This window comes from Oncorhynchus kisutch, linkage group LG5 (genome assembly GCF_002021735.2).
Source record: "Oncorhynchus kisutch isolate 150728-3 linkage group LG5, Okis_V2, whole genome shotgun sequence".
NCBI classification, from domain to species: Eukaryota; Metazoa; Chordata; class Actinopteri; order Salmoniformes; family Salmonidae; genus Oncorhynchus; species Oncorhynchus kisutch.
The window spans coordinates 47,155,783-47,180,141 of NC_034178.2; the positions used below are offsets into that span (position 1 = coordinate 47,155,783).

The window sequence follows — 24,359 nt, forward strand, 5'->3', positions numbered from 1 at the left end:
AATTGTTATTTGTAGCCTATGCCAGATTAGATACAGTGTATTAGGGAAATTTATCCCATATCATTGTATAAAAAAACATTGCTAATTTACTCTGCATGGCAGCGAATATTGTCTAGTATCAATCAAGCATTGAAATTTAATGGAAGTAATTGCGTCGAGTTTCCCGCCACCCCACATCCATCCTTTTGTGCTTCTCGTGATGTTGTTGCCATGGAAACGGAGCAGTCAGACCTACTGCCCGAGCCCCCACCCTGCGAGAGGAAAAAAGGCTATGGAATCAAAAAAGTACAACCTGGTCTTTGGCCTACAAAATTAGACTTTGATTTAAAAGAACATGCGGAAGGGGGATACAAACGAAAAGTTGCCTTTAGGATAGAGAATTGATGCAGAAAAATGATCTAGATAGGTCTATATTGTATTTAATTTGTTGTATTAACTAGTGCTTTATTGCATGGCTCACGACGACTGGCTGTGTATGCTTGTTTTCTTTTGCTTTATCCTTGTTCGGTCAGCGGGTCGTTGTTTGTGGCAGGATATAAGTTGAATTGATTTAGATATGAATTTGTAATTTAAACAAAGAGAACACAATGCCTTGGGCAGAGTATGTCAATATTTTCCCTGTAATCGCTCAAATACATTAACAAGTCCATCAGTGCGGGACGCCTCTTGACAGCACCAGGTTGAGAAAGTGAATTATCGAGCATGCGCAGTTGAGGTTCGTGCCATATTGGAACGAGGCAGAGGACAGGAGAAAGACGGGGGTAACGTTTTAAATTTACTTGGAAGAACTAGGAAAAGGTGAGATTCACGTACGTGGACGAAATACTTACCTATTATTTATTATGTACTATTTTCAGCTGCCTTGGTGGCTCCCGTGTGTTTTTTCCTGGTGTCAAATAAGCTGTATTGTGCTCGACTGAGTAGGCAGCGCCATACCCATACTTGACATTTCAGTTAACTTGCTCGTGGTCAGTGGAAACGGTGCATCAGCTTCGCGCGCCCGATCAATCTCCTCTCACTGACTTTAATATCCACGATCAACATTGTAAACCCGTCATAGGCAAGACAGCTTTTGTTATTCTCTTTTCAATGTTGTCAATTACATTTTACTCGGACACAATATAACATTGAAAGTTGGGGTGGCGCATTACGCCTTTGCCTGCAAGATTGTGTCAACAGTAGATTAAAATATTGCTGATGCTGACATAAACTATCCCTGAAAAGTCAGACTAGCTTTTTCTAGATTAGTGTTTTATCTGATGTTTGTTTAGCTTGCGATGTGTCATTGCAAGCGGCCTGATGTAGTAACATCGTAAACATTTTAACATTGTAGTTAATACACAGTACAGCCTATTACACTGTTTCACTGTAGTCTATGGCTGGCTATGTGTGACCAATGACATCCTTGTATGTGACCAATACTATATTCACTGTTTCTTACAGCCATTTTCGTAACCAAATATGAAGATATGTGTAGGCTGGCATTAGCATTTTTGTGCTGAGTTTGTCACGGTCAACCAACACCTTTTCTGAGATAAGAATATATCTTTCAGCTACTGGCGGGAACACCTGTCGCGAGGCAGAGGCTGCTAGGGTGCAATTTATAACCTCAAAAGTGCAGACTCCACACGCATTGCGATCACATCCCATGATCGTTTGATATTACTGCTTTGACAGGAAGGGGTTTTTCAGCTTGAGTTCAGGAGGGAGGGGGGAATGGGTGTATAATATGAGATGGAGAAAGAGGGAGATGGTGGACTTGGAACTGTATAAGTGTGTAGTATGTGAGATCTAAAGGCCACTGAGTACCAGGCCCTAAACAGATGTACCTCTACAGTGGTGTTTATTTAACATCCTGTCTTTTGTAACTTTTTCAGTTGGAAGTGGTTTTAGCTACTGCTAATACAGTCTCCTCGGTGGTGTTGGGAACACAGTGGGGGCATCATGAACCCCGAGACACAGGGATCTGGTGAGTCTCACAATGGTTGAATGGCAGAGGTGTATTCAGATGATATTTCTGTCTTTGTAAATAAGTTTGTGTGTGTCTTTCAAAAGGCGGCTCTGAACTGGAGTCTGACTTCAACTGGGATGAATATCTGGAGGAGAATGGAGTATTGGCGGTTCCACATCACGCCTTCAAACATGTATGTCTTATCACACTGCATCAGGGCCCATTTGCAGATATGGTACTTATATTTAGGGCCCAGAGTTTTTTGTGGTCATGGCCCTATTTATTGTATGTCCACATACACACCCTTCCCTCCCTCTCAGGTGGACCGTAGCCTGCAGACAGGGCTGGCTCCAGGGATGAGTTTGGAGGTGTGTGTGCGTTCGGAGCCTGACCAACCCTACTGGGTGGCCACCATCATCACCACCTGTGGCCAACTGCTGCTGCTGCGGTACGAGGGTTACCACGACGACCGACGAGCAGACTTTTGGTGTGACATCATGAACTCTGACCTCCACCCTCTGGGCTGGAGCAGACAGCACAGGCAACCAATGAGACCGCCTGAGGGTGAGTAGGGGGTGACATAGGGTTTGATGGAAATAGACATTTGTGTTGCTGTAGACCGGTTTGGCCCTGTGTTCAAATAAATGCATTGGAAAACTTACAACTTTTCATACAGGAATGTACTGGATATCGATGTACAAAATGTATAAATATGATGTGTGTTCAGGTGTCCGTGAGAAACATGCTGACTGGGAAGCTGTCCTAGAGGAGGCTCTGGCTCAGGGAGGGAGTGCACCAGCACACCTACTGGAGGGGGTGAGTCTGGGGGGAGGGAGGAGCGGGGAGGGTAGGGTAGGGACACTAGGACCATAACTATAGTTGGGACCTATTCAACATTACTAATAATTTCAGAACAGCTTGATTGTTTAGTGTCAATAAATAAAATACATTTAAATTAAAACCTTCTCTGTCTTGTGTCCAGGCCCAGACAGGGGGAGACCTGTTCCCCCTGGGGTGGTGTGTGGAGCTGCAGGACAGTGTAGACCCAGGGGTGGCCTGGGGGGCCCAGGTGGAGGACAACATAGGGGGCCGGCTGTGTCTGCGCTACACTGGGACGGAGGGGCTCACTCAGTCACAGACCAGGCGCTGGGTATTCTACCTGGACCCCCTCTTACACCCACCTGGCTGGGCTGAGGAAAACAGCTTCTCTCTCACCCCACCTGCTGGTAAGGAACAGAACTGCCTTTGCACCTTGTGGCGCTGTTGACCAACCATGGTTTTGGAAAACTACAGAGTAAACACAAATACACCTCAATCAATGAATCATCAAGATATTGTTGAATAAGATGTGTTAATGCTGGGCTGGTTGCCTGGTGACCACTGTTGTAGTGTGTTTATTTGGGTGCTTGTGTGTGTGTGCGTGTGTATGTGTGTGCGTGTGTATGTGTGTGTGTGTGTGTGTGTGTGTGTGTGTGTTTGTGTGTGTGTGTTGCAGTGCTTCGTGGTTTGCGCAGCGAGACAGAGTGGGAGGAGGTGAGAAAGAACATTAGACAGCCTAAAGAAGAAGCCATCAATGAAGACTTCTTTAAGGTATTTTCTCCCTCTCTCTCTCTCTCACTCTCTCTCTTTCTCTCTCTCTCTTTCTCTCTCTCTCTCTCTCTCTCTCTCTCTCTCTCTCTCTCACTCTCTTTCTCTCTCTTTCTCTCTCTTTCTCTCTTTTCCCCCCAACCACTTTCTGTGTCCTTCTCCCTCTGGCATATCTCCTGTGTGTGTGTGTGTGTGTTTGTAGGACAGGCCAGTCCTCTCTCCTCACTGCTTCTCTGAGGGGATGAAGTTAGAGGCAGTGGACCCCGCTGCCCCCTTCAACACCAGCCCAGCTACTGTCACCAAGGTAACACTTACATGTCACCATAGTAACACCCTCACCTCATCCGCACAGCATCCGTCTTCTCCTGATAAGTGTTTACCAATGACACAATTATCATATGGTAGGTTTCCCCTAGTTGTATGGGGCTGTAGCAGTGATGCCATCATTGTGTTCCCCAGGTGCTGAGCGACCAGTACTTCAGGGTGCAGATGGACAGCCTGCAGGGAGACAGTGAAGGGGCGGGGCCTGGCTTATCCTTACTCTGTCACTATGGGAGCACCGGAATCTTCCCTGCCCAATGGAGCCTTAAAAATGGGGTACCCCTCAGTCCCCCTCCAGGTAGGGTAGAATACACTCACCTCAGGCATTCTACTGGTCCAGTGAAATGGATCACAGAGTTTACTGTGTCCCTGGGTATGTGGGTGTGTAGGTTACCAGGGCCAGAACTTTGACTGGGCGGATTACCTGAAACAGTGTGGAGCGGAAGGAGCACCAGAGAGCTGTTTCCCCGTGGTGAGACACACACAACCACACACACATGTTTGTTTTACTATCCTTTTTGGGAACAAACAGTTGATTCCCATTCAAAATCCTATTTTTCCCTAACCCTTATCCTAACCCAAAACCTGACCCTAACTGTAAAACTAACCCTGAGCCTAAAATAGCCTTTTTCCTTGTCAGTGAAATGTCCCCACTTGAAAAAATGTTCCTTGTTTTACTATCCTTGTGAGGACTTCTGGTCCCTACAAGGATAGTTAAACCAAAAACACACACCACTCCAACTGATATGATGACAGGTGTTTTCTCCCCAGGGGCAGAGTGATCATGACTTTGTTGAGTCCATGAGGCTGGAGGCGGTGAATCCTGTCTCTCCTGAGCAAGTTCACGTGGCAACCGTAACCAGGGTCAGAGGTCAGCACATCTGGTTGCATCTGGAAGGTGAGAACAGAACAGCTAGAGGAGAGAGAAAAGGGCTGGGTTGGAGGGATGTAAGGTTTTGGGGGAGGGACAATAATGTTGTTGGGTGTCAATTTCACCTACCTGAATACTCAGTCTTATTATATATACAGTAACAGTCAAAAGTTTGGACACACCTACTCATTCAAGGGGTTTCCTTTATTTTCCTTTATTTTTTAAATAACACATATGGAATCATGTAGTAACCAGAAAAGTGTTAAACAAATCAAAATACACACTGAAAAAAAGAAACGTCCTCTCACTGTCAACTGTGTTTATTTTCAGCAAACTTAACATGTGTAAGTATTTGTATGAACATAACACGATTCAACAACTGAGACATAAACTGAGCAAGTTCCACAGACACGTGACTAACAGAAATTGAATAATGTGTCCCTGAACAAAGGTGGGTCAAAATCAAAAGTAACAGTCAGTATCTGGTGTGGCCACCAGCTGCATTAAGTACTGCAGTGCGTCTCCTCCTCATGGACTGCACCAGATTTGCCAGTTCTTGCTGTGAGATGTTACCCCACTCTTTCACCAAGGCACTTGCAAGTTCCCGGAAATTTCTGGAGGGAATGGCCCTAGCCCTCACCCTCCGATCCAACAGGTCCCAGACGTGCTCAGTGGGATTGAGATCTGGGCTGTTCGCTGGCCATGACAGAACACTGACATTCTTGTCTTGCAGGAAATCACGCACAGAACGAGCAGTATGGCTGGTGGCATTGTCATGCTGGAGGGTCATGTCAGGATGAGCCTGCAGGAAGGGTACCACATGAGGGAGGAGGATGTCTTCCCTGTAACGCACAGCGTTGAGATTGCCTGCAATGACAACAAGCTCAGTCCGAAGATGCGGTGACACACCGCCCCAGACCATGACGGACCCTCCGAATCGATCCCGTCTCAGAGTACAGGCCTCGGTGTAACGCTCATTCCTTTGATGATAAACGCGAATCTGACCATCACCCTTGGTGAGACAAAAACGCGACTCATCAGTGAAGAGCACTTTTTGCCAGTCCTGTCTGGTGCAGCAACGGTAGGTTTGTGCCCATAGGCGATGTTGTTGCAGGTGATGTCTGGTGAGGACCTGCCTTACAACAGGCCTACAAGCGCTCAGTCCAGCCTCTCTCAGCCTATTGCTTACAGTCTGAGAACTGATGGAGGTATTGTGCATTCCTGATGTAACTGAGGCAGTTGTTAATGCCATCCTGTACCTGTCCTGCAGGTGTGATGCTCAGATGTACTGATCCTGTGCCGGTGTTGTTACACGTGGTGTGCCACTGCGAGGACAATCAGCTGTCCGTCCTGTCTCCCTGTAGCGCTGTCTTAGGCTTCTCACAGTACGGAGATTGCAATTTATTGCCCTGGCCACATCTGCAGTCCTCATGCCTCCTTGCAGCATGGGACCCTGGGCATCTTTCTTTTGGTGTTTTTCAGAGTCAGTAGAAAGACCTCTTTAGTGTCCTAAGTTTTCATTACTGTGACCGTAATTGCCTACCGTCTGTAAGCTGTTAGTGTCTTAACGAACGTTCCACAGGTACATGTTCATTAATTGTTTATGGTTCATTGAACAAGCTCTGGAAACAGTGTTTAAACCTTTTACAATGATGATCTATGAAGTTATTTAGATTTTTACGAATTATCTTTGAAAGACAGTGTCCTGAAAAGGGGACGTTTCTTTTTTTGCTGAGTTTATATTTTAGATTCTTCAAAGTAACCATCCTTTGCCTTGATGACAGCTTTGCACACTCTTGGCATTCTCTCAACCAGCTTCATGAGGAATGCTTTTCCAACAGTCTTGAAGGAGTTCCCACATATTCTGAGCACTTGTTGGCTGCTTTTCCTTCACTCTGCAGTCCAACTAATCCCAAACCATCTCAATTGGGTTGAGGTCAGGTGATTGTGGAGGCCAGGTCATCTGATGCAGCACTCCATCACTCTCCTTCTTGGTCAAATAGCCGTCATACAGCCTGGAGGTGTGTTTTGGATCATTATCCTGTTGAAAAACAAATGACAGTCCCACTAAGCTCAAACAAGATGTGATGGCATATTGCTGAAGAATTCTGTGTTAGGCATGCTGGTTAAGTGTGCCTTGAATTCTAAATAAATCACAGACAGTGTCACCAGCAAAGCACCATCACATCTCCTCCTCCATGCTTCATGGTGGAAACCGCACATGCGGAGATCATCTGTTCACCTACTCTGCGTCTCACAAAGACACGGCGGGTGCAACCAAAAATCTCAAATTCGGACTCATCCGACCAAAGGACAGATTTCCACCGTTCTAATGTCCATTGCTTTTGTTTCTTGGCCCAAGCAAGTCTCTTCTTCTTGGTGTCCTTTAGTAGTGGTTTCTTTGCAGCAATTAGACCATGAAGGCCTGATTCATGCAGTCTCCTCTAAACAGTTGATGTTGAGATGTGTTTGTTACTTGAACTCTGTGAAGCATTTATTTGGGCTGCAATTTCTGAGGTGCGTCTTCCTTTCCTGTGGTGGTCCTCATGAGAGCCAGTTTCATCATAGCGCTTGATGGTTTTTGCGACTGCACTTGAAGAAACTTTTAAAGTTCTTGAAATTTTCCGTAGTGACAGACCTTCATGTCTTAAAGTAATGATGGTCTGTCATTTCTCTTTGCTTATTTGAGCTGTTCTTGCCATAATATGGACTTGGTCTTTTACCAAATAGGGCTATCTTCTGTATACCATCCCTACAACACAACTGATTGGCTCAAATACATTAAGAAGGAAAGAAATTCCACAAATGAACTTTTAACAAGGCACACCTGTTAATTGAAATGCATTCTAGGTGACTACGTCATGAAGCTGGTTGAGAGAATGCCAAGAGTGTGCAAAGCTGTCATCAAGGCAACGGGTGGCTACTTTGAAGAATATAAAATATATTTGGATTTGTTTAACACTTTTTTGGGTTACTACATGATTCCATATGTGTTATTTCATAGTTTTGATGTCTTCACTATAATTCTACAGTATAGAACATAGTAAAAATGAAGAAAAACCCTTGGAATGAGTGGGTGTGTCCAAATCTGTTCTACTGGTACTTTACATATTCTATTCAGCCACATGTTCAGCCACCCATAAACTCCCCTCTGCTTTGTGTGTTCTTCTCAGGGTTGAAGCAGCCTCTCCCTGACATCATCACTCATGTGGACTCCCTGGACATCTTTCCAGTCAGTTGGTGTGAGAGTAATGGCTATCCCCTCCAACACCCCTACAAACCTAGAGGTCAGGCTCCAAACAAGAACCTCTTGACCATTTTGGTGATTGGTCTATATCAGTGTTTTATCTGAAGGTTACTGGCATGTGTAGATGTTGACTTTTGTTCCTGTTCTGTTGCAGCTCAGAGGAAGAGCCATGTGACCGTGGTGCAACCAGAAAAGCAGTGAGCTTTGCAGACCTTGATTATTACAGAGAGCGAGGGATTAGAAATAAAAAAAGCTAAACTTACCTCTACTGTTACCCAACTTTGTAACGTGTGTTATTTTATTTTTAACTGTATGTTTATTTTGGTTTGATCTGATTGCAGATCTCCACTTAAAGCCACGGCCCCTGATGCAGCGAGGCAGCAGGATCTGAACCAATCGGAGAACGGTGAGTGTAATTCCTTGTGAAAAATCATTTGTGCAAAAATAATGCGTATGAGAAAATCTTACATGTGTGTGTGACTGTCTATGTCAGCAGCTCAGGGTAACGGGAAGTACAGCTGCCCAAAGATCTATTTCAACCACCGCTGTTTCTCTGGCCCCTACCTGAACAAGGGCCGTATCGCTGAGCTGCCCCAGAGCATTGGCCCTGGCAACTGTGTCCTGGTGCTGAAAGAGGTGAACGAGAGAGCAGCACACCTCTACCAGCTCCTCTCTATCTTACACAGGCACAACTGTAGATGACAACTCATTGTTATCCCCATACAGATACATATTCTATTTCATTCTGTGGTGTATCCTACCATGTCATCTTCTATGGCTTTCTAACCCCCCTGTATCCTGTCCTGTGGTCCAGGTGTTGACTCTGCTGATCAGCTCGGCCTACAAGCCCAGCCAGGTGCTGAGGGAGCTGCAGCAGGACCCAGAGCTCAGGGGGCACGGCCAGGGAGAGACTCTGAAGGCCAAGTCAGTCTACCCACCACACTATAACACCATAATAATGCTACGTTAACCTCACTAGGGTACGTGGGACGCTAGCGTACCACCTGGCCAACATCCAGTGAAATTGCAGAGCGCCAAATTCAAAACCAGAAATACGCATTATAAAAATTCATAAAACATACAAGTGTTAAACATCGGTTTAAAGATTAACTTCTTGTTTATCCAACCACGGTGTCAGATTTCAAAAGGCTTTACGGCGAAAACACACCATGCGATTATCTGAGAACAGCACCCAGCAGACAAATCATTACAAACAGTTACCAGCCAAGTAGAGGAGTTACACAAGTCAGAAATAGAGATAAAATGAATCACTTACCTTTGATGATCTTCATATGGTTGCACTCACAAGACTCCCATTTACTCAATAAATGTTTTGTTGAGTCCCTGTTTATGTCCAAAAACCTCAGTTTTGTTCAGGTATCCACAGGCTCAAACGCAGACACAACAGGCAGACGAAAAATCCAAATAGTATCTGTAAAGTTCGTAGAAACATTTCAAACAATGTTTATAATCAATCCTCAGGTTGTTTTTAGCCTAAATAATAGATAATATTTCAACCGGACAATAACGTTGTCAATATAAAAGGTAAACAAGAAAGGCGCACTCTCGGTCGCGCGCATGAAAAAGCTCTGGGACACTGCAGTGTCCACTCATTCAGAGTGGTCTTACTCTCTCATTTTTCAGAATACAAGCCTGAAACTATTTCTAAAGACTGTTGACATCTAGTGGAAGCCATAGGAAGTGCAATTTGAGTCCTAATTCAATGGATGCTGTAATGGAATTCAATAGAAAACTACAAACATAAAAACATCCCACTTCCTGGATGGATTTTTCTCAGGTTTTCACCTGCCAAATCAGTTATTTTATACTCACATACATTATTTTATCAGTTTTGGAAACTTTAGAGTGTTTTCTATCCAAATCTACCAATTATATGCATATCCTAGCTTCTGGGCCTAAGTAGCAGGCAGTTTACTTTGGGCACGCTTTTCATCCGGAAGTGAAAATGGTGCCCCGTACCCTAGTGAAGTTAATAACACTCACCTTATATGATGATGTGGATGAGATACACTCGCACTGCTTCATAGGGATCATTAACTATATGCAGAGCCAGGAAATGATGATTTAGGCTAAGTCAGTGGACATTACAGAGTATTCACCATAACAAATCAAATTGTATTGGTCACATACACATTTAGCAGATGTTATTGCTGGTGTAGTGAAATGCTTGTGTTCCTGGCTCCAACAGTGCAGTAGTATCTAACAATTCACAACAATACACACAAATCTAAAAGTAAAAGAATGGAATTAAGAAATATATAAATATGAGATTGGAGTGGCGTTAAATAAAATACAGTAGAATAGAATACATAATATACATATGAGATGAGTAAAGAGGTATGTAGACATTATTTAAACATTATTAAAGTGACTCGTGTTCCATTATTAAAGTGACTAGTGTTACATTATTAAAGTGACTAGTGTTCCATTATTAAAGTGGCCAGGGATTCCAAGTCTATGTAGACTACCATTCAAAAGTTTGGGGTCACTTAGAAATGTCCTTGTTTTTGAAAGAAAAGCACATTTTTTGTCCATCAAAATAACATCAAATTGATCAGAAATACAGTGTAGACATTGTTAATGTTGTAAATGTCTATTGTAGCTGGAAATGGCAGATTTTTTTAACGGAACATCTACTTAGGCGTACAGAGGCCCATTATCAGCAACCATCACTCCTGTGTTCCAATGGCATGTTGTGTTAGGTAATCCAAGTTTATAATTTTAAAAGGCTAATTGATCATTAGAAAACCCTCTTGCAATTATGTTAGCACAGCTGGAAACTGTTGTGCTGGTTCTGATTAGCGCAAACTGGCGCTAACCAGAATAGAAAGAGGAGTGGGAGGCCCTGGTGCACAACTGAGCAAGAGGACAAGTACATTAGAGTGTCTAGTTTGAGAAACACGCCTCACAAGTCCTCAACTGGCAGCTTTATTAAATAGTACTCGTAAAACACCAGTCTCAACGTCAACAGTGAAGAGGCGACTCTGGGATGCTGGCCTTCTAGGCAGAGTTGCAAAGAAAAAGCCATATCTCAGACTGGCCAATAAAAATAAAAGATTAAGATAGGCAAAAGAACACAGACACTGGATAGAGGAACTTTGCCTAGATGTCCAGCATTCCGGAGTCGCCTCTTCACTGTTGACGTTGAGACTGGTGTTTTGTGGGTACTATTTAATGAAGCTGCCAGTTGAGGACTTGTGAGAGCTGGTGGTTCCTTTTAACATGAGTCTTCAATATTCCCAGGTAAGAAGTTTTAGGTTGTAGTTATTATAGGAATTATAGGACTATTTCTCTCTATAACATTTGTATTTCATATACCTTTGACTATTAGATGTTCTTATAGGCACTTTAGTATTGCCAGTGTAACAGTATAGCTTCCGTACCTCTCCTCGCTCCTACCTGGGCTCGAACCAGGAACACAACGACAACAGCCACCCTCGAAGCAGCGTTACCCATGCAGAGCAAGGGGAACAACCACTCCAAGTCTCAGAGCGAGTGATGTTTGAAACGATATTAGCGCGCACCCCGCTAACTAGCTAGCCATTTCACATCACATCGTTACACCAGCCTAATCTCGGGAGTTGATAGGCTTGAAGTCATAAACAGAAGAGCTGCTGGCAAAACGCACGAAAGTGCTGTTTGAATGAATGCTTACGAGCTTGCTGGTGCCTACCATCGCTCAGTCAGACTGCTCTATCAAATCATAGACTTAATTATAACATAATAACACACAGAAATGTGAGCCTTAGGTCATTATTTTATTTTATTTATCTGTTATTTTACCAGGTAAGTTGACTGAGAACACATTCTCATTTGCAGCAATGACCTGGGGAATAGTTACAGGGGAGAGGGGGGGGGGGGAATGAGCCAATTGTAAACTGGGGATTATTAGGTGACCGTGATGGTTTGAGGGTCAGATTGGGAATTTAGCCAGGACACCGGGGTTAACACCCCTACTCTTACGATAAGTGCCATGGGATCGTTAATGACCTCAGAGAGTCAGGACACCCGTCCCATCTGAAAGACGGCACCCTACGTTTATTCATTAATATGGTCGAATCCGGAAACGATCATCTCGAAAACAAGACGTTTATTATTTCAGTGAAATTCTGAACCATTACGTATTTTATCTAATGGGTGACATCCATCAGTCTAAATATTCCTGTTACATTGCACAACCTTCAATGTTATGTCATAATTATGTAAAATTCTGGCAAATTAGTTCGCAATGAGCAAGGCGGCCCAAACTGTTGCATATACCCTGACTCTGCGTGCAATGAACGCAAGAGAAGTGACACAATTTCACCTGGTTAATATTGCCTGCTAAAAATATATACTTCTGTGTATTGATTTTAAGAAAGGCATTGGTGTTTATGGTTAGGTACACGTTGGCGCAAAAACAGTCCTTTTTTTGCGAATGCGCACTGCATCGATTATATGCAACACAGGACACGCTAGATAAACTAGTAATATCATCAACCTTGTGTAGTTATGACTAGATTATGATTGATTAAGTTTAATGCTAGCTAGCAACTTACCGTGGCTTCTTACTGCATTCGCGTAACAGGCGGGCTCCTCGTGAGGCAGGTGGTTAGAGCGTTGGATGAGTTAACCGTAAGGTTGCAAGATTGAATCCCTGAGCTGACAAGGTTAAAAATCTGTCGTTCTGCCCCTGAACAAGGCAGATAGCCAAAGACCCGACAGTGGGTTATGCCGGATTAAGTGATATGACATACTATTCTATAAAATAATTTCTCCGTAATTGATATTACTTGATTGAGCTAATCATGTAAATGTAATTAACTAGAGAGTCGGGCACCACAAAATGATATTTATAGAGCTGTTATCTTCCGAATAAACTCTTAAAGACCGAGTAATATTTTACATCAATAGCAGTCAATATTAATTGCCATCTTAATTCAGTCTCATCTGAAAGTTGTAAATTCTTGGTTATCTGCACGAACCCTGGCTAACAAGTTGAATCAGCAATACAAAATTGGGTTTAATTATTTATTTACTAAATACCTAACTAATCACACAGAATTACACATACACATATTTAAATCATAACTTGATTACAAATTACGTCATAAAGGAAAACATCCCTAGCGGGCGGAACAGATATGACAGCTGGTTACACAAAAGAAAAGGGGCTGGGTTTGAGTGAAAGAGCGGGAAGACTGAGGAACAAAGGGCGAAGCTGTGCTATCGTAAATACAGTATCTTATGCCTTCTAAAATTACCGCCCATTTGGAAAAGGAAAATGCAATAAATATTTACTCTGAGCAGTGCTTCGGTAGGTTGGTGGTAGATGGAAGGCCGTGTTGCCCAACGAGTCCTTTGTCCTTTGATGAATGTCTTTGCTGGTAAATTGAATATGTTGTAGTAACGTCGTAGTGTGGTAGACGGGATACTCTGTCTGTTCCTTCCTAACCCTCGTTTGCAGCTGCTGTTGCTAACTCAACGGCTAGGAGGTATCACTTCTGTAGTGAATAAGAGTTCAAAGTTCATACCATTCGCAACCAAAGCTCACACTGATGTTGGCTTTGTTCTGTTGTTATTATCTGAACCATTTTGACATTGGACTGTCGTCCTCGGAACAGGAGGTTATATTGTCATCAAGGGCTTATATAGGAAGGGAGAGGAGGGCGTGTTTGAAAAGTTTTATAGCCCATGTCCCTTCACAGGGGCGGGCCACTGATTGAGCAGAGCCCTATCTTATGAAAACCCAATCTCACATTTTAGAAGTTAAAATCACATTTCATCCCATCACAAATAATTTCATATTCAAACATTTAAATTGAACAATAATTCCATGTGAATCCAATAACTACAATGTGCAGACTTTCCACTGTAGAGTTTGTCATCTTATCATTGATGAGAATGTCTCCGATGACAACCGAACCGACATCATATTCATTAAGAACCACCGCATATGTTCAATTGGTCGGATTACCAAAATATAGTTCATTTCCCCCCACCTTCTGATGTTCCCAGAATATCTATGTTAACCAAGGGTTTTGCAAATGTAACATCAGTAGGGTAGAGAGAGGAAAAGGGGGGAAGAGGTATTTATGACTGTCATAAACCTACCCCCAGGCCAACGTCATGACACCACCGTTTCTATGCCGTCATTGAAAATAAGAATGTTCTTAACTGACTTGCCTAGTTAAATAAAGATTAAATCAAGGTATAAAAAAAATAAAACATCTGCAAAATCGCCGTCCAAAATTACCGATTTCCGATTGTTATGAAAACTTGAAATCGGCCCTAATTAATCGGCCATTCCGATGAATCGGTCAACCTCTACTCAGGATATGTGGTTTCCAGTTTGCATAAAGTCCAGTGTAGTTCTTTGAGGGCCGTCGTTTTATCGGCTTGAGGGGGAATATACACACCTGTGACTATAACCGAAGATAATTATCTTGGGAGGTAATGCAGTCTGCATTTGATTGATGAACTGCTCACACCATGAGTAGTTAATCATGAAACATACACCCCCGACTTCCTTCTTCCCGGAGAATTCTTTATTCCTGTCTGCTCGTTATATTGAGAACCCAGCTGGCTGTATGGACGGAGCCATGTTTCCGTGAAACAGTATGTTACAATCACTGATGTCTCTCTGGAAGGAGATCCTCGCCCCTAGCTTGTCTACTTTTTTATCCAGAGACTGAACATTACCAAGTAACATATTCGGAAGCGGTAGATGGTGTGCATGCCTTCTGAGTCGGACGAGAAGTCCACTCAGAATATGTTTTCTACGCCGGTGGTGTTTTGGAGCAGCCTCTGGAATAAGTTAAATTGCCTTGAGGGGTACGAACAAAGGATCCAATTCATGGTCGTAATGCTGGTGAATTACTACAGCCCTGATAACTAAAAGTTATTTCCGGGCTGTATGTAATAACATTTTTTTTGGGGGGGGGGGGTTTAATAATGTAAAAAATAACACACAAAAAAACAAAATACTGCAAAGTTCCTTAGGACCTAGAAGCTGAGCTGCCATATCTGTCGGCGCCATCTTGCCATTCCCCACCAAAGTGCCCCCTGAGCTCTGGGTCCTGCTGTAGCTCCCTCAGCACCTGGTTGGGCTTGTAGGCCGAGCTGATCAGCAGAGTCAACACCTGGACCACAGGACATGAGAGGATAACGGGTTACTAACATATTCAAAGATTGACATATTTTAAATAAAAACATTATTTTGATGAATTTATTCATACTATTTCATCCTTCCACAAGATCTAGTCCCAAGGCAAATCTAGGGTTGCTACTCAAGCCGGCTGGTCGTTTGTTCTATCGGTTCGGTTGCCAGAGATGCGACCCAGTCGTTCAGTCTTTTTCTTCTGTATCTATGGACGCGACCCAGTCGTTCGTTCTAAATGTTCCATTGCCATACCGGCTGGAAACTTTCTTATCCCTTCCTTGCTAGCTAGCCAACTACGGCTAGGTGACGTCAAAAAGTACAGCCAGAATAAGTAGCTGCATTTGCATTTGTTTAAGCTGTTTTCTAGTGACATTTATAGTGTTTTCCATAACAATGAGTCAATGAGGCTGATTTCGCCTGGCATAGAAAATGTGCTCACTCGTCAGGACACTGTTGTTCAGAGGACCTAGCCAACAACACAGCTCACACAATTTCTTCAAAATGAAGCTGGAAAGATTGCAAACTAGCAGCAGTTAATTTTGTCTTACCTTTTTTCAACTGACATTTCTTTGTATATATCCACAAAAATGATGCCAGCTGATTCATGAATTCAACTGGCTGAGAAATGCTGCCTGCCTGTCTGTCTCGTCCCGATTCCTGACATGCTCATTACTATGGGACTGCTGGAGATTGAATATGAATATTGAAACAATGTTGCAAATGTCGGATAGACAAAAAGCAAGGTTTGTACAAATCTACGCTGTTGAAAACTAAATGTTAGTCTAAAAGAAATCTGAGATAATATCAAGAGGCTTTTTATAGTGGAGATCGAATTTATAAATAGCCTGGCTGGGCTGATGAGACAGTGGTTTGCGCAGTCAGATGGAACAGAATAAATAGGTATTTTAATGTCATAAAATTTAGCCGGTGGTAACTTGTGGAATAGACACCTGCTGGAATGCGCTTTTAACCAGTCAGCATTCAGGATTAGACCTACCTGTTGTATAATTGCTGTTTAGATTATAGTATTAACTGTACAGTATTGTGATAAAATGAGAAACCATACACAATTTATTTCTGTATGCTGTAGATTTGGTCTATTCTATGTCGCTATGTATGCACCATAACGCCACTATATACAGTGCATGGCAAAGTATTCATCCCCCTTGGCGTTTTTCCTATTTTGTTGCATTGCAACCTGTAATTTAAATTGATTTTTATTTTGATTACCTGTAATGGACATACACAAAATAGTCAAAATTGGTGAAGTGAAAAAAATAATAATAATAATACAAAAAGTTTTTTTAAACGGAAAAGTGGTGCGTGCGTATGTATTCACCCCCTTTGCTATGAAGCCCCTAAATAAGATCTGTTGCAACCAATTACCTTTAGAAGTCACATACTTGGTTAAATAAAGTCTACCTATGTGCAATCTAAGTGTCACATGATCTGTCACATGATCTCAGATTATATACACCTGTTCTGAAAGGCCCGAGAGTCTGCAACACCAGTAAGTAAGCAAGGGGCACCATAAAGACCAAGGAGCTCTCAACAGGTCAGGGACAAAGTTGTGGAGAAGTACAGATCAGGGTTGGGTTATAAAAAAATACCCGAAACTTTGAACATCCCACGGAGCACCATTAAATCCATTATTTAAAAAAAATGAAAGAATATGGCACCACAACAAACCTGCCAAGAGAGGGCCGCCCACCAAATCTCATGGACCAGGCAAGGAGGGCATTATTCAGAGAGGCAACAAAGAGACCAAAGATAACCCTGAAGGAGCTGCAAAGCTCCACAGCGTAGATTGGAGTATCTGTCCATAGGACCACTTTAAGCCGTAAACTCCACAGAGCTGGGCTTTACAAAAGGGTGGCCAGAAAAAAAGCCATTGCTTAAAGAAAAAAATACGCAAACACATTTGGTGTTTGCCAAAAGGCATGAGGGAGACTCCCCAGACATATGGAAGAAGGTACTCTGGTCAGATGAAACAAAAATGGAGCTTTTTGGCCATCAATGAAAATGCTATGTCTGGCGCAAACCCAACAGCTAACATCACCCCGAGAAAACCTTCCCACAGTGAAGCATGGTGGTGGCAGCATCATGCTGTGGGGATGTTTTTCATCGGCAGGGATGGCAAAACTGGTCAGAATTGAAGGAATGATGGATGGCGCTAAATACAGGGAAATTCTTGAGGGAAACCTGTTTTCAGTCTTCCAGAGATATGAGACTGGGATGGAGAATGACCCTAAGCATACTGCTAAAGCAACACTCGAGTGGTTTAAGGGGAAACATTTAAATGTCTTGGAATGGCTTAGTCAAAGCCCAGACCTCAATCCAATTAGAGAATCTGTGGTATGACTCGAAGATTGCTGTACACCAGCGGAACCCATCCAACTTGAAGGAGCTGGAGCAGTTTTGCCTTGAAGAATGGGCAAAAATCCCAGTGGCTAGATGTGCCAAGCTTATAGAGACATACCCCAAGATACTTGCAGCTGTAATTGCTGCAAAAGGTGGCAATTATGCACGCTCAAGTTTTCCGTTTTTTTGTCTTATTTCTTGTTTGTTTCACAATAAAAAATATTTTGCATCTTCAAAGTGGTAGGCATGTTGTTTATATCAAATGATACAAACCCCCCAAAAAATCTATTTTAATTCCAGGTTGTAAGGCAACAAAATAGGAAAAATACCAAGGGGGGGTGAATACTTTTGCAAGCTACTGCATGGTAGTAGTCGAGTGACACTGAGGATATACACACTCTCTGCTGCATAAACATCATACTGGAAGAGATGCTCCCTACCACATTGGTGTCTGACAGACAGTAATGGATCAGATTCTGCTCTGGACCATGTTGTGGTTTGAAGGTACAAAGGGAAGAGTTACCGGGCCACTGTGGGGATTGCCCGTACAGCTGACCAGGTGGCTGAGTTCTGCAGGAAGACGTGTGTGAGGCTGGAGTGCTGCCCCAACCTGATCGCACCTCACATGGTGCTGGAAGACTGCTCGGAGAACTGCTCCCTTCTCACCAAGACCAAATACAGTACGTGATACCAAACACACACACACACGCATACATACAGTACCAGCCAAAAGTTTGGACACCTAGGGTTTTTCTACATTGTAGAATAATAGTGAAGACATTTTCAAAACTATGAACTAACACATATGGAATCATGTAGTAACCAAAAAAGTGTTAAACAAATCAAAATATATTTTTTAGGTTCTTCAAAGTAGCCACCCTTTGCATTGATGACAGCTTTGGACACTCTTGGCATTCTGTCAACTAGCTTCAACTGGAATGCTTTTCCAACAGTCTTGAAGGAGTTCCCACATATGCTGAGCACTTGTTGGCTGCTTTTCCTTCACTCTGCAGTCCAACTCTTCCCAAATCAGGTCATCTGATGCAGCACTCCATCACTCTCCTTCTTGGCCAAATAGCCCTTACACATCCTGGAGGTGTGTTGGGTCATCGTCCCACTAAGCACAAACCAGGTGGGATGGTGTATCGCTGCAGAATGCTGTGGTAGCCATGCTGGTTAAGTTTGCCTTGAATTCTAAATAAATCAGCGACAGTGTCACCAGCAAAGTACCATCACACCTCCTCCTCCATGCTTCACGGTGAGAATCACACATGCAGAGATCATCTGTTCACCTACTCTGCATCTCACAAAGACACAGCGGTTTCAACCCGAAATCTCAAATTTGGACTTATCAGATGAAAGGACAGATTTCCACTGGTCTAATGTCCATTCCTTGTGTTTCTTGGCCCAAGTAGGTCTATTCTTATTATTGGTGTCCTCTAATAGTGGTTTCTTTGCAGCAGTTTGACCATGAAGGCCTGATTCACGCAGTCTCCTGTGAACAGTTGATGTTGAGATGTGTCTGTTACTTGAACTCTGTGAAGCATTTATTTGGGCTGCAATTTCTGAGGTGCAGTTAACTATAATGAACTTATCCTCTACAGCAGAGGTAACTCTTGTGTCTTCCTTTCCTGTGGCGGTCCTCATAAGAGCGAGTTTCATCATAGCGCTTGATGGTTTTTTGCGACTGCTTTAAAAACTAAAAGTTCTTGAAATTGTCCGTATTGACTGACCCTTCATGTCTTAAAGTAATGATGGACTGTCGTTTCCCTTTGCTTATTTGAGCTGTTCTTGCCATAATATGGACTTGGTCTTTTACCAAATAGGGCTATCTTCTGTAAACCACCCCTAGCTTGTCACAATGCAACTGATTGGCTCAAACGCATTAAGAAGGAAAGAAATTCCACAAATTAACTTTTAACATGGCACACCTGTTAATTGAAATGCATTCCAGGTGACTACCTCATTAAGCTGTTTGAGAGAATGCCAAGAGTGTGAAAAGCTGTCATCAAGGTAAAGGGTCGCTACTTTGAAGAATCTTAAATATAAAATATATTTTGATTTGTTTAATACTTTTTTTGGTTACTAAATAGTTTCCTTGGTGTATGTCTATGTGCTCTATAGCTCATTACTATGGTAAGCAGAAGACCAAGCGAATCAGCCTTCCCCTTGGTGGTTACACCAACCTGGAGAGCAGCACCAAGCAGGGGAGCAGGAGGAAGAAGAAAAAGCCCCTATTTGTCCACAAGAAGAAACACCTGTCTACCTCTGTAGACAGCACCCCTGCTGGCTCCCCACTGGTACTGCACATTCTTACATTCATCTCCTTCAACTGCCATTAACTTAATCATCACAGAGAAGCCAGAAGAGTTGCCCCTAACTATTGGTCCTGGGTCAGATGTTATCTAATGGTTAAGGTTAGGATTTGGGGTAGGTTGCAGAGAAATCTGATGTTACGGGGAACTTTTATATGAAAGGAGCCAGTATTCAAACTAATCATAACTGTCCACATTTCTTCCACCCCAGGCTAGTGGAGAAGAGGAGGACCTGGATGAGGACTACTCTCTGAGTGAAGAGGACTCAGGCTCAGAGCTGCAGGATGACTATGAGGTATCAGAGAGGAAGTCCCAGCCCCCCTCTCCCTCCCCCTGTCCCACCCCTACAGAACCTCGCCCCCGGGACAGACCCCGTCGCCAGCGCAGGAAACCCGCCCGCTCACCCTCCTACTCAGACGATGAGAACGGTCCCACCTTACCTAAGGTAGTGGTGGTTACATAATTATGCACACAAATACACACACACACTGATCCTGGAACTATATATGTGTAACCTCCCCTTTGTGTGTGTTCTGTCTCAGAGTGGGCGGGTGGAGGTGCAGGAGAAGCTGCATCTGGACAGCAGTCCTCTGGGCTGGAGCATCACTGATGTGACCCGTTTCATCAGAACTACTGACTGTGCCCCGCTGGCACGTATATTCAGGGACCAGGTAGGAGTGACGCACACACCAGGAAAAACACACTCACATACACACACTCACAGTGTGCTAATTTTCTGAGCCATGTTGTTGTGCGTGTTGACAGGAGATAGATGGCCAGGCCCTGCTGTTGCTGAGCCTGCCCACAGTACAGGAGTGTATGGGGCTGAAGCTGGGCCCTGCCATCAAACTGTGCCACCTTATAGAGAGGGTTAAACTGACCTTTTACCAGCACTTTGCCAGCTGAGGAGTGTGTGTGTGTGTGTGTGGTTGGTCTCAAGCTCATTACTAAGCCATATCACATTCAGCGTTGTTGTAATGTACAGTATGTGCTGCTCCAGGATGGACACAGCTTATAGCCTCAGCTGTTCACCCTGGAATGTGACTGGATTCTGTATCTTTCAGGGATTTCATGTTTACGGAGCCTTCAGAAAGTATTCACACCCCTTGACTTATTATACATTTAGTTGCTACAGGCTGAATTCATAACGGATTAAATTGATTTATTTTCTCACCCATTTACACACAATACCCCATAATGACTCATTTACATAAGTATTTTCACCCCTTAGTCAATGTTAGAATCACCTTTGGCAGTGATTACAGCTGTGAGTATTTCTGGGTAAGTCTAAGGGTTTTCCACACCTGTATTGTTCAATATTTGTCAATATTTTTTTATTTTATTCTTTGAGCTCTGTCAGGTTGGTTGTTGATCATTGCTAGATAGCCATTTTCAAGTCTTGCCATAGGTTTTCAGGCTCATTTAAGTCAAAATTGTAACTAGGTCAATCGAGCATTTAATGTCATCTTAGTAAGCAACTCCAGTGTTTACAGTTGAAGTCGGAAGTTTACATACACCTTAGCCAAATACATTTAAACTCAGTTTTTCACAATTGCAGGCATTTAATCCTAGTAACAATTCCCTGTCTTAGGTTAGTTAGGATCACCACTTTATTTTAAGAATGTGAAATGTCAGAATAATAGTAGAGAGAATTATTTATTTCAGCTTTTATTTCTTTCATCACATTCCCAGGGGGTCAGAAGTTTATATACACTCAATTAGTATTTGGTAGCATTGCCTTTAAATTGTTTAACTTGGGTCAAATGTTTTGGGTAGTCTTCCACAAGCTTCCCACAATAAGTTGGGTGAATTTTGGCCTATTCCTCCTGACAGAGCTGGTGTAACTGAGTCAGGTTTGTAGGCCTCCTTGCTCTCACACGCTTTTTCAGTTCTGCCCACAAATGTTCTATGGGATTGAGGTCAGGGCTTTGTGATGGCCACTCCAATACCTTCACTTTGTTGTCCTTAAACCATTTTGCCACAACTACGCTTGGGGTCATTGTCCATTTCGAAGACCCATTTGCGATCAAGCTTTAACTTCCTGACTGATGTCTTGAGATGTTGCTTCAATATATCCACATCATTTTACTCCCTCATGATGTCATCTATTTTGTGAAGTGCACCAGTCCCTCCTGCAGCAAAGCACCCCCACAACATGATGCTGCCACCCCCGTGCTTCACGGTTGGGATGGTGTTCTTCAGCTTGCAAGCCTCCCCCTTTTTCCTCCAAACATAACGATGGTCATTATGGCCAAAGAGTTCTATTTTTGTTTCATCAGACCAGAGGACATTTCTCCAAAAAGTACGATCTTTGTTCCCATGTGCAGTGGCAAACTGTAGTCCAGCTTTTTTATGGAGGTTTTGGAGCAGTGGCTTCTTCCTTGCTGAGCGTTCTTTCAGGTTATGTCGATATAGGACTCATTTTACTGCAGTTATAGATACTTTTGTACCCGTTTCCTCCAGCATCTTCACAAGGTCCTTTGCTGTTATTCTGGGATTGATTTGCACTTTTCGCACCAAAGTACGTTCATCTCTAGGAGACAGAACACGTCTCCTTCCTGAGCGATATGACGGCTGTGTGGTCCCATGGTGTTTATATTTCCGTACTATCGTTTGTACAGATGAACGTGATACCTTCAGGCATTTGGAAATTGCTCCCAATGAGGAACCAGACTTGTGGATGTCTACAATGTTTTTTCTGAGATCTTGGCAGATTTTTTTTATTTTCCCATGATGTCAAGCAAAGAGGCACTGCGTTTGAAGGTAGGCCTTGAAATACATCCACAGGTACACCTCCAATTGACTCAAATTATGTCAATTAGACTATCAGAAGTTTTTAAATCCATGACATCATTTTCTGTAATTTTTCAAGCTGTTTAAAGGTTACAGTCAACTGAGTGTATGTAAACTTCTGACCTACTGGAGTTGTGATACAGTGAATTATAAGTTAAATAATCTGTCTGTAAACAATTGTTGGAAACATTACTTGTGTCATGCACAAAGCAGATGTCCTAACCGACTTGCCAAAACTATAGTTTGCTAACAAGAAATTTGTGGAGCGGTTTAAATGAGTTTTAATGACTCCTACCGAAGTGTATGTAAACTTCCGACTTCAACTGTATATGGTCTTGTGTTTTAGGTTATTGTCCTGCTGAAAGGTGAATTTGTCTCCCAGTGTCTGTTGGATAGCAGACTAATCCATTTTTTCCTCTAGGGTTTTGCCTGTGCTTAGCTCAATTCCATTTATTTGTATCCCTAAAAATACATCCTAGTCCTTGCCAATGACAAACATACCCATAACATGATGCAGCCACCACTATGCTTGAAAATATGAAGAGTGGTACTCAGTGATGTGTTGTGTTGGATTTGACCCAAGCATAATGCTTTGTATTCAGAACAGTTAATTTCTTTGCCAATATTTTTGCAGTTTTACCTTCGTGCCTTATTGCAGACAGGGTGCATGTTTTGGAGTCTTTTTATTTTTTCTGTACGGGCTTTCTTCGTTTCACACTGTCATTTAAGTTAGTATTGTGGAGTAACTACAATGTTGTTGATCCATCCTCAGTTTTCTCCTATCACAGCCATTACACTCTGTAACTGTTTTAAAGTCACCATTGGCCCATGGTGAAATCCCTGAGCAGTTTCCTTCCTCTCCGGCAACTGAGTTAGGAAGCACGCCTGTTCCTTTGTAGTGACTGGGTGTATTGATACACCATCCAAAGTGTAATTAATAACTTCAACATGCTCAAAGGGATATTCAATGTCTGCTCTTTTTTTTCTTTTCATTTTTTTGCCCATCTACCCAATATGTGCCCTTCTTTGTGAGGCACTGGAAAACCTCCCTGGTTGAATATGTTTAAAATTCACTGCTCAACTGAGGGACCTTACAGATAATTGTATGTGTGGGGTACAGAGATGAGGCAGTCTTTCAAATATGATGTTAAACACTTAATTGCACACAGTGTGATTCAATGCAACTTATTATGTGACTTGATAAGCAAATGTGTACTCCTGAACTTATTGAGGCTTGCCATAACAAAGGGGTTGAATACTTAATGGCTCGAGACATTTCAGCATAGAATTTTACATATATATATTTTTTTATTCAAACATAATTCCACTCTGATATTATGTGGTATTGTGTATAGGCCAGTGACACATCTAAATTTAATCCATTTTCATTTTAGGCTGTAACACAACCATAAAAATGTATGACATTTAGCAGACTTAGTCATGCATACATTTTACGAACCCACAACACTGGCGGGGCAGAGCACCATGCTCTACCAACTGAGCCTTACAGAACCACAACCCTGGCGGTGCAAAGCACCATGCTCTACCAACTGAGCCTTACAGAACCACAACACTGGCGGTGCAGAGCACCATGCTCCTACAACTGAGCCTTACAGAGCCACAACCCTGGCGGTGCAAAGCACCATGCTCTACCAACTGAGCCTTACAGAGCCACAACCCTGGCGGTGCAAAGCACCATGCTCTACCAACTGAGCCTTACAGAGCCACAACCCTGGCGGTGCAAAGCACCA

The 24,359-nt window shown here is 42.9% G+C and overlaps 1 protein-coding gene across 3 annotated transcripts; it reads left to right on the forward strand.

The window, feature by feature from the left end:
- Positions 1-690: 690 nt before the first annotated feature.
- Positions 691-20,894, forward strand: LOC109891157 (scm-like with four MBT domains protein 1). Of its 3 annotated transcripts, none has more exons than XM_020483489.2 (21): positions 691-798; positions 1,878-1,969; positions 2,056-2,144; positions 2,272-2,515; positions 2,679-2,767; positions 2,934-3,177; positions 3,447-3,541; positions 3,741-3,842; positions 3,998-4,157; positions 4,249-4,331; positions 4,631-4,757; positions 7,904-8,017; positions 8,132-8,174; positions 8,319-8,383; positions 8,471-8,613; positions 8,792-8,901; positions 18,005-18,180; positions 19,625-19,800; positions 20,027-20,260; positions 20,358-20,486; positions 20,581-20,894. In XM_020483489.2, the coding sequence occupies exons 2-21, from the start codon at positions 1,945-1,947 to the stop codon at positions 20,719-20,721; spliced, it is 2,589 nt and encodes an 862-aa protein (XP_020339078.1). In that variant the 5' UTR covers positions 691-798; positions 1,878-1,944; the 3' UTR covers positions 20,722-20,894. The 3 variants fall into 3 exon arrangements, with proteins under 3 accessions (XP_020339078.1, XP_020339079.1, XP_031681075.1); XM_020483490.2 differs by having other exon boundaries at positions 8,474-8,613; XM_031825215.1 differs by having other exon boundaries at positions 721-809.
- The last annotated feature ends 3,465 nt before the right edge of the window (positions 20,895-24,359 follow it).

Coding starts and splice junctions, on each gene's coding strand:
- LOC109891157 (XM_020483489.2), top strand. CDS start 1,945: ATGAACCCCGAGACACAGGGATCTG. Junction 1,970..2,055: donor CCCCGAGACACAGGGATCTG/GTGAGTCTCACA, acceptor GTCTTTCAAAAG/GCGGCTCTGAACTGGAGTCT. Junction 4,332..4,630: donor CAGAGAGCTGTTTCCCCGTG/GTGAGACACACA, acceptor TTTTCTCCCCAG/GGGCAGAGTGATCATGACTT.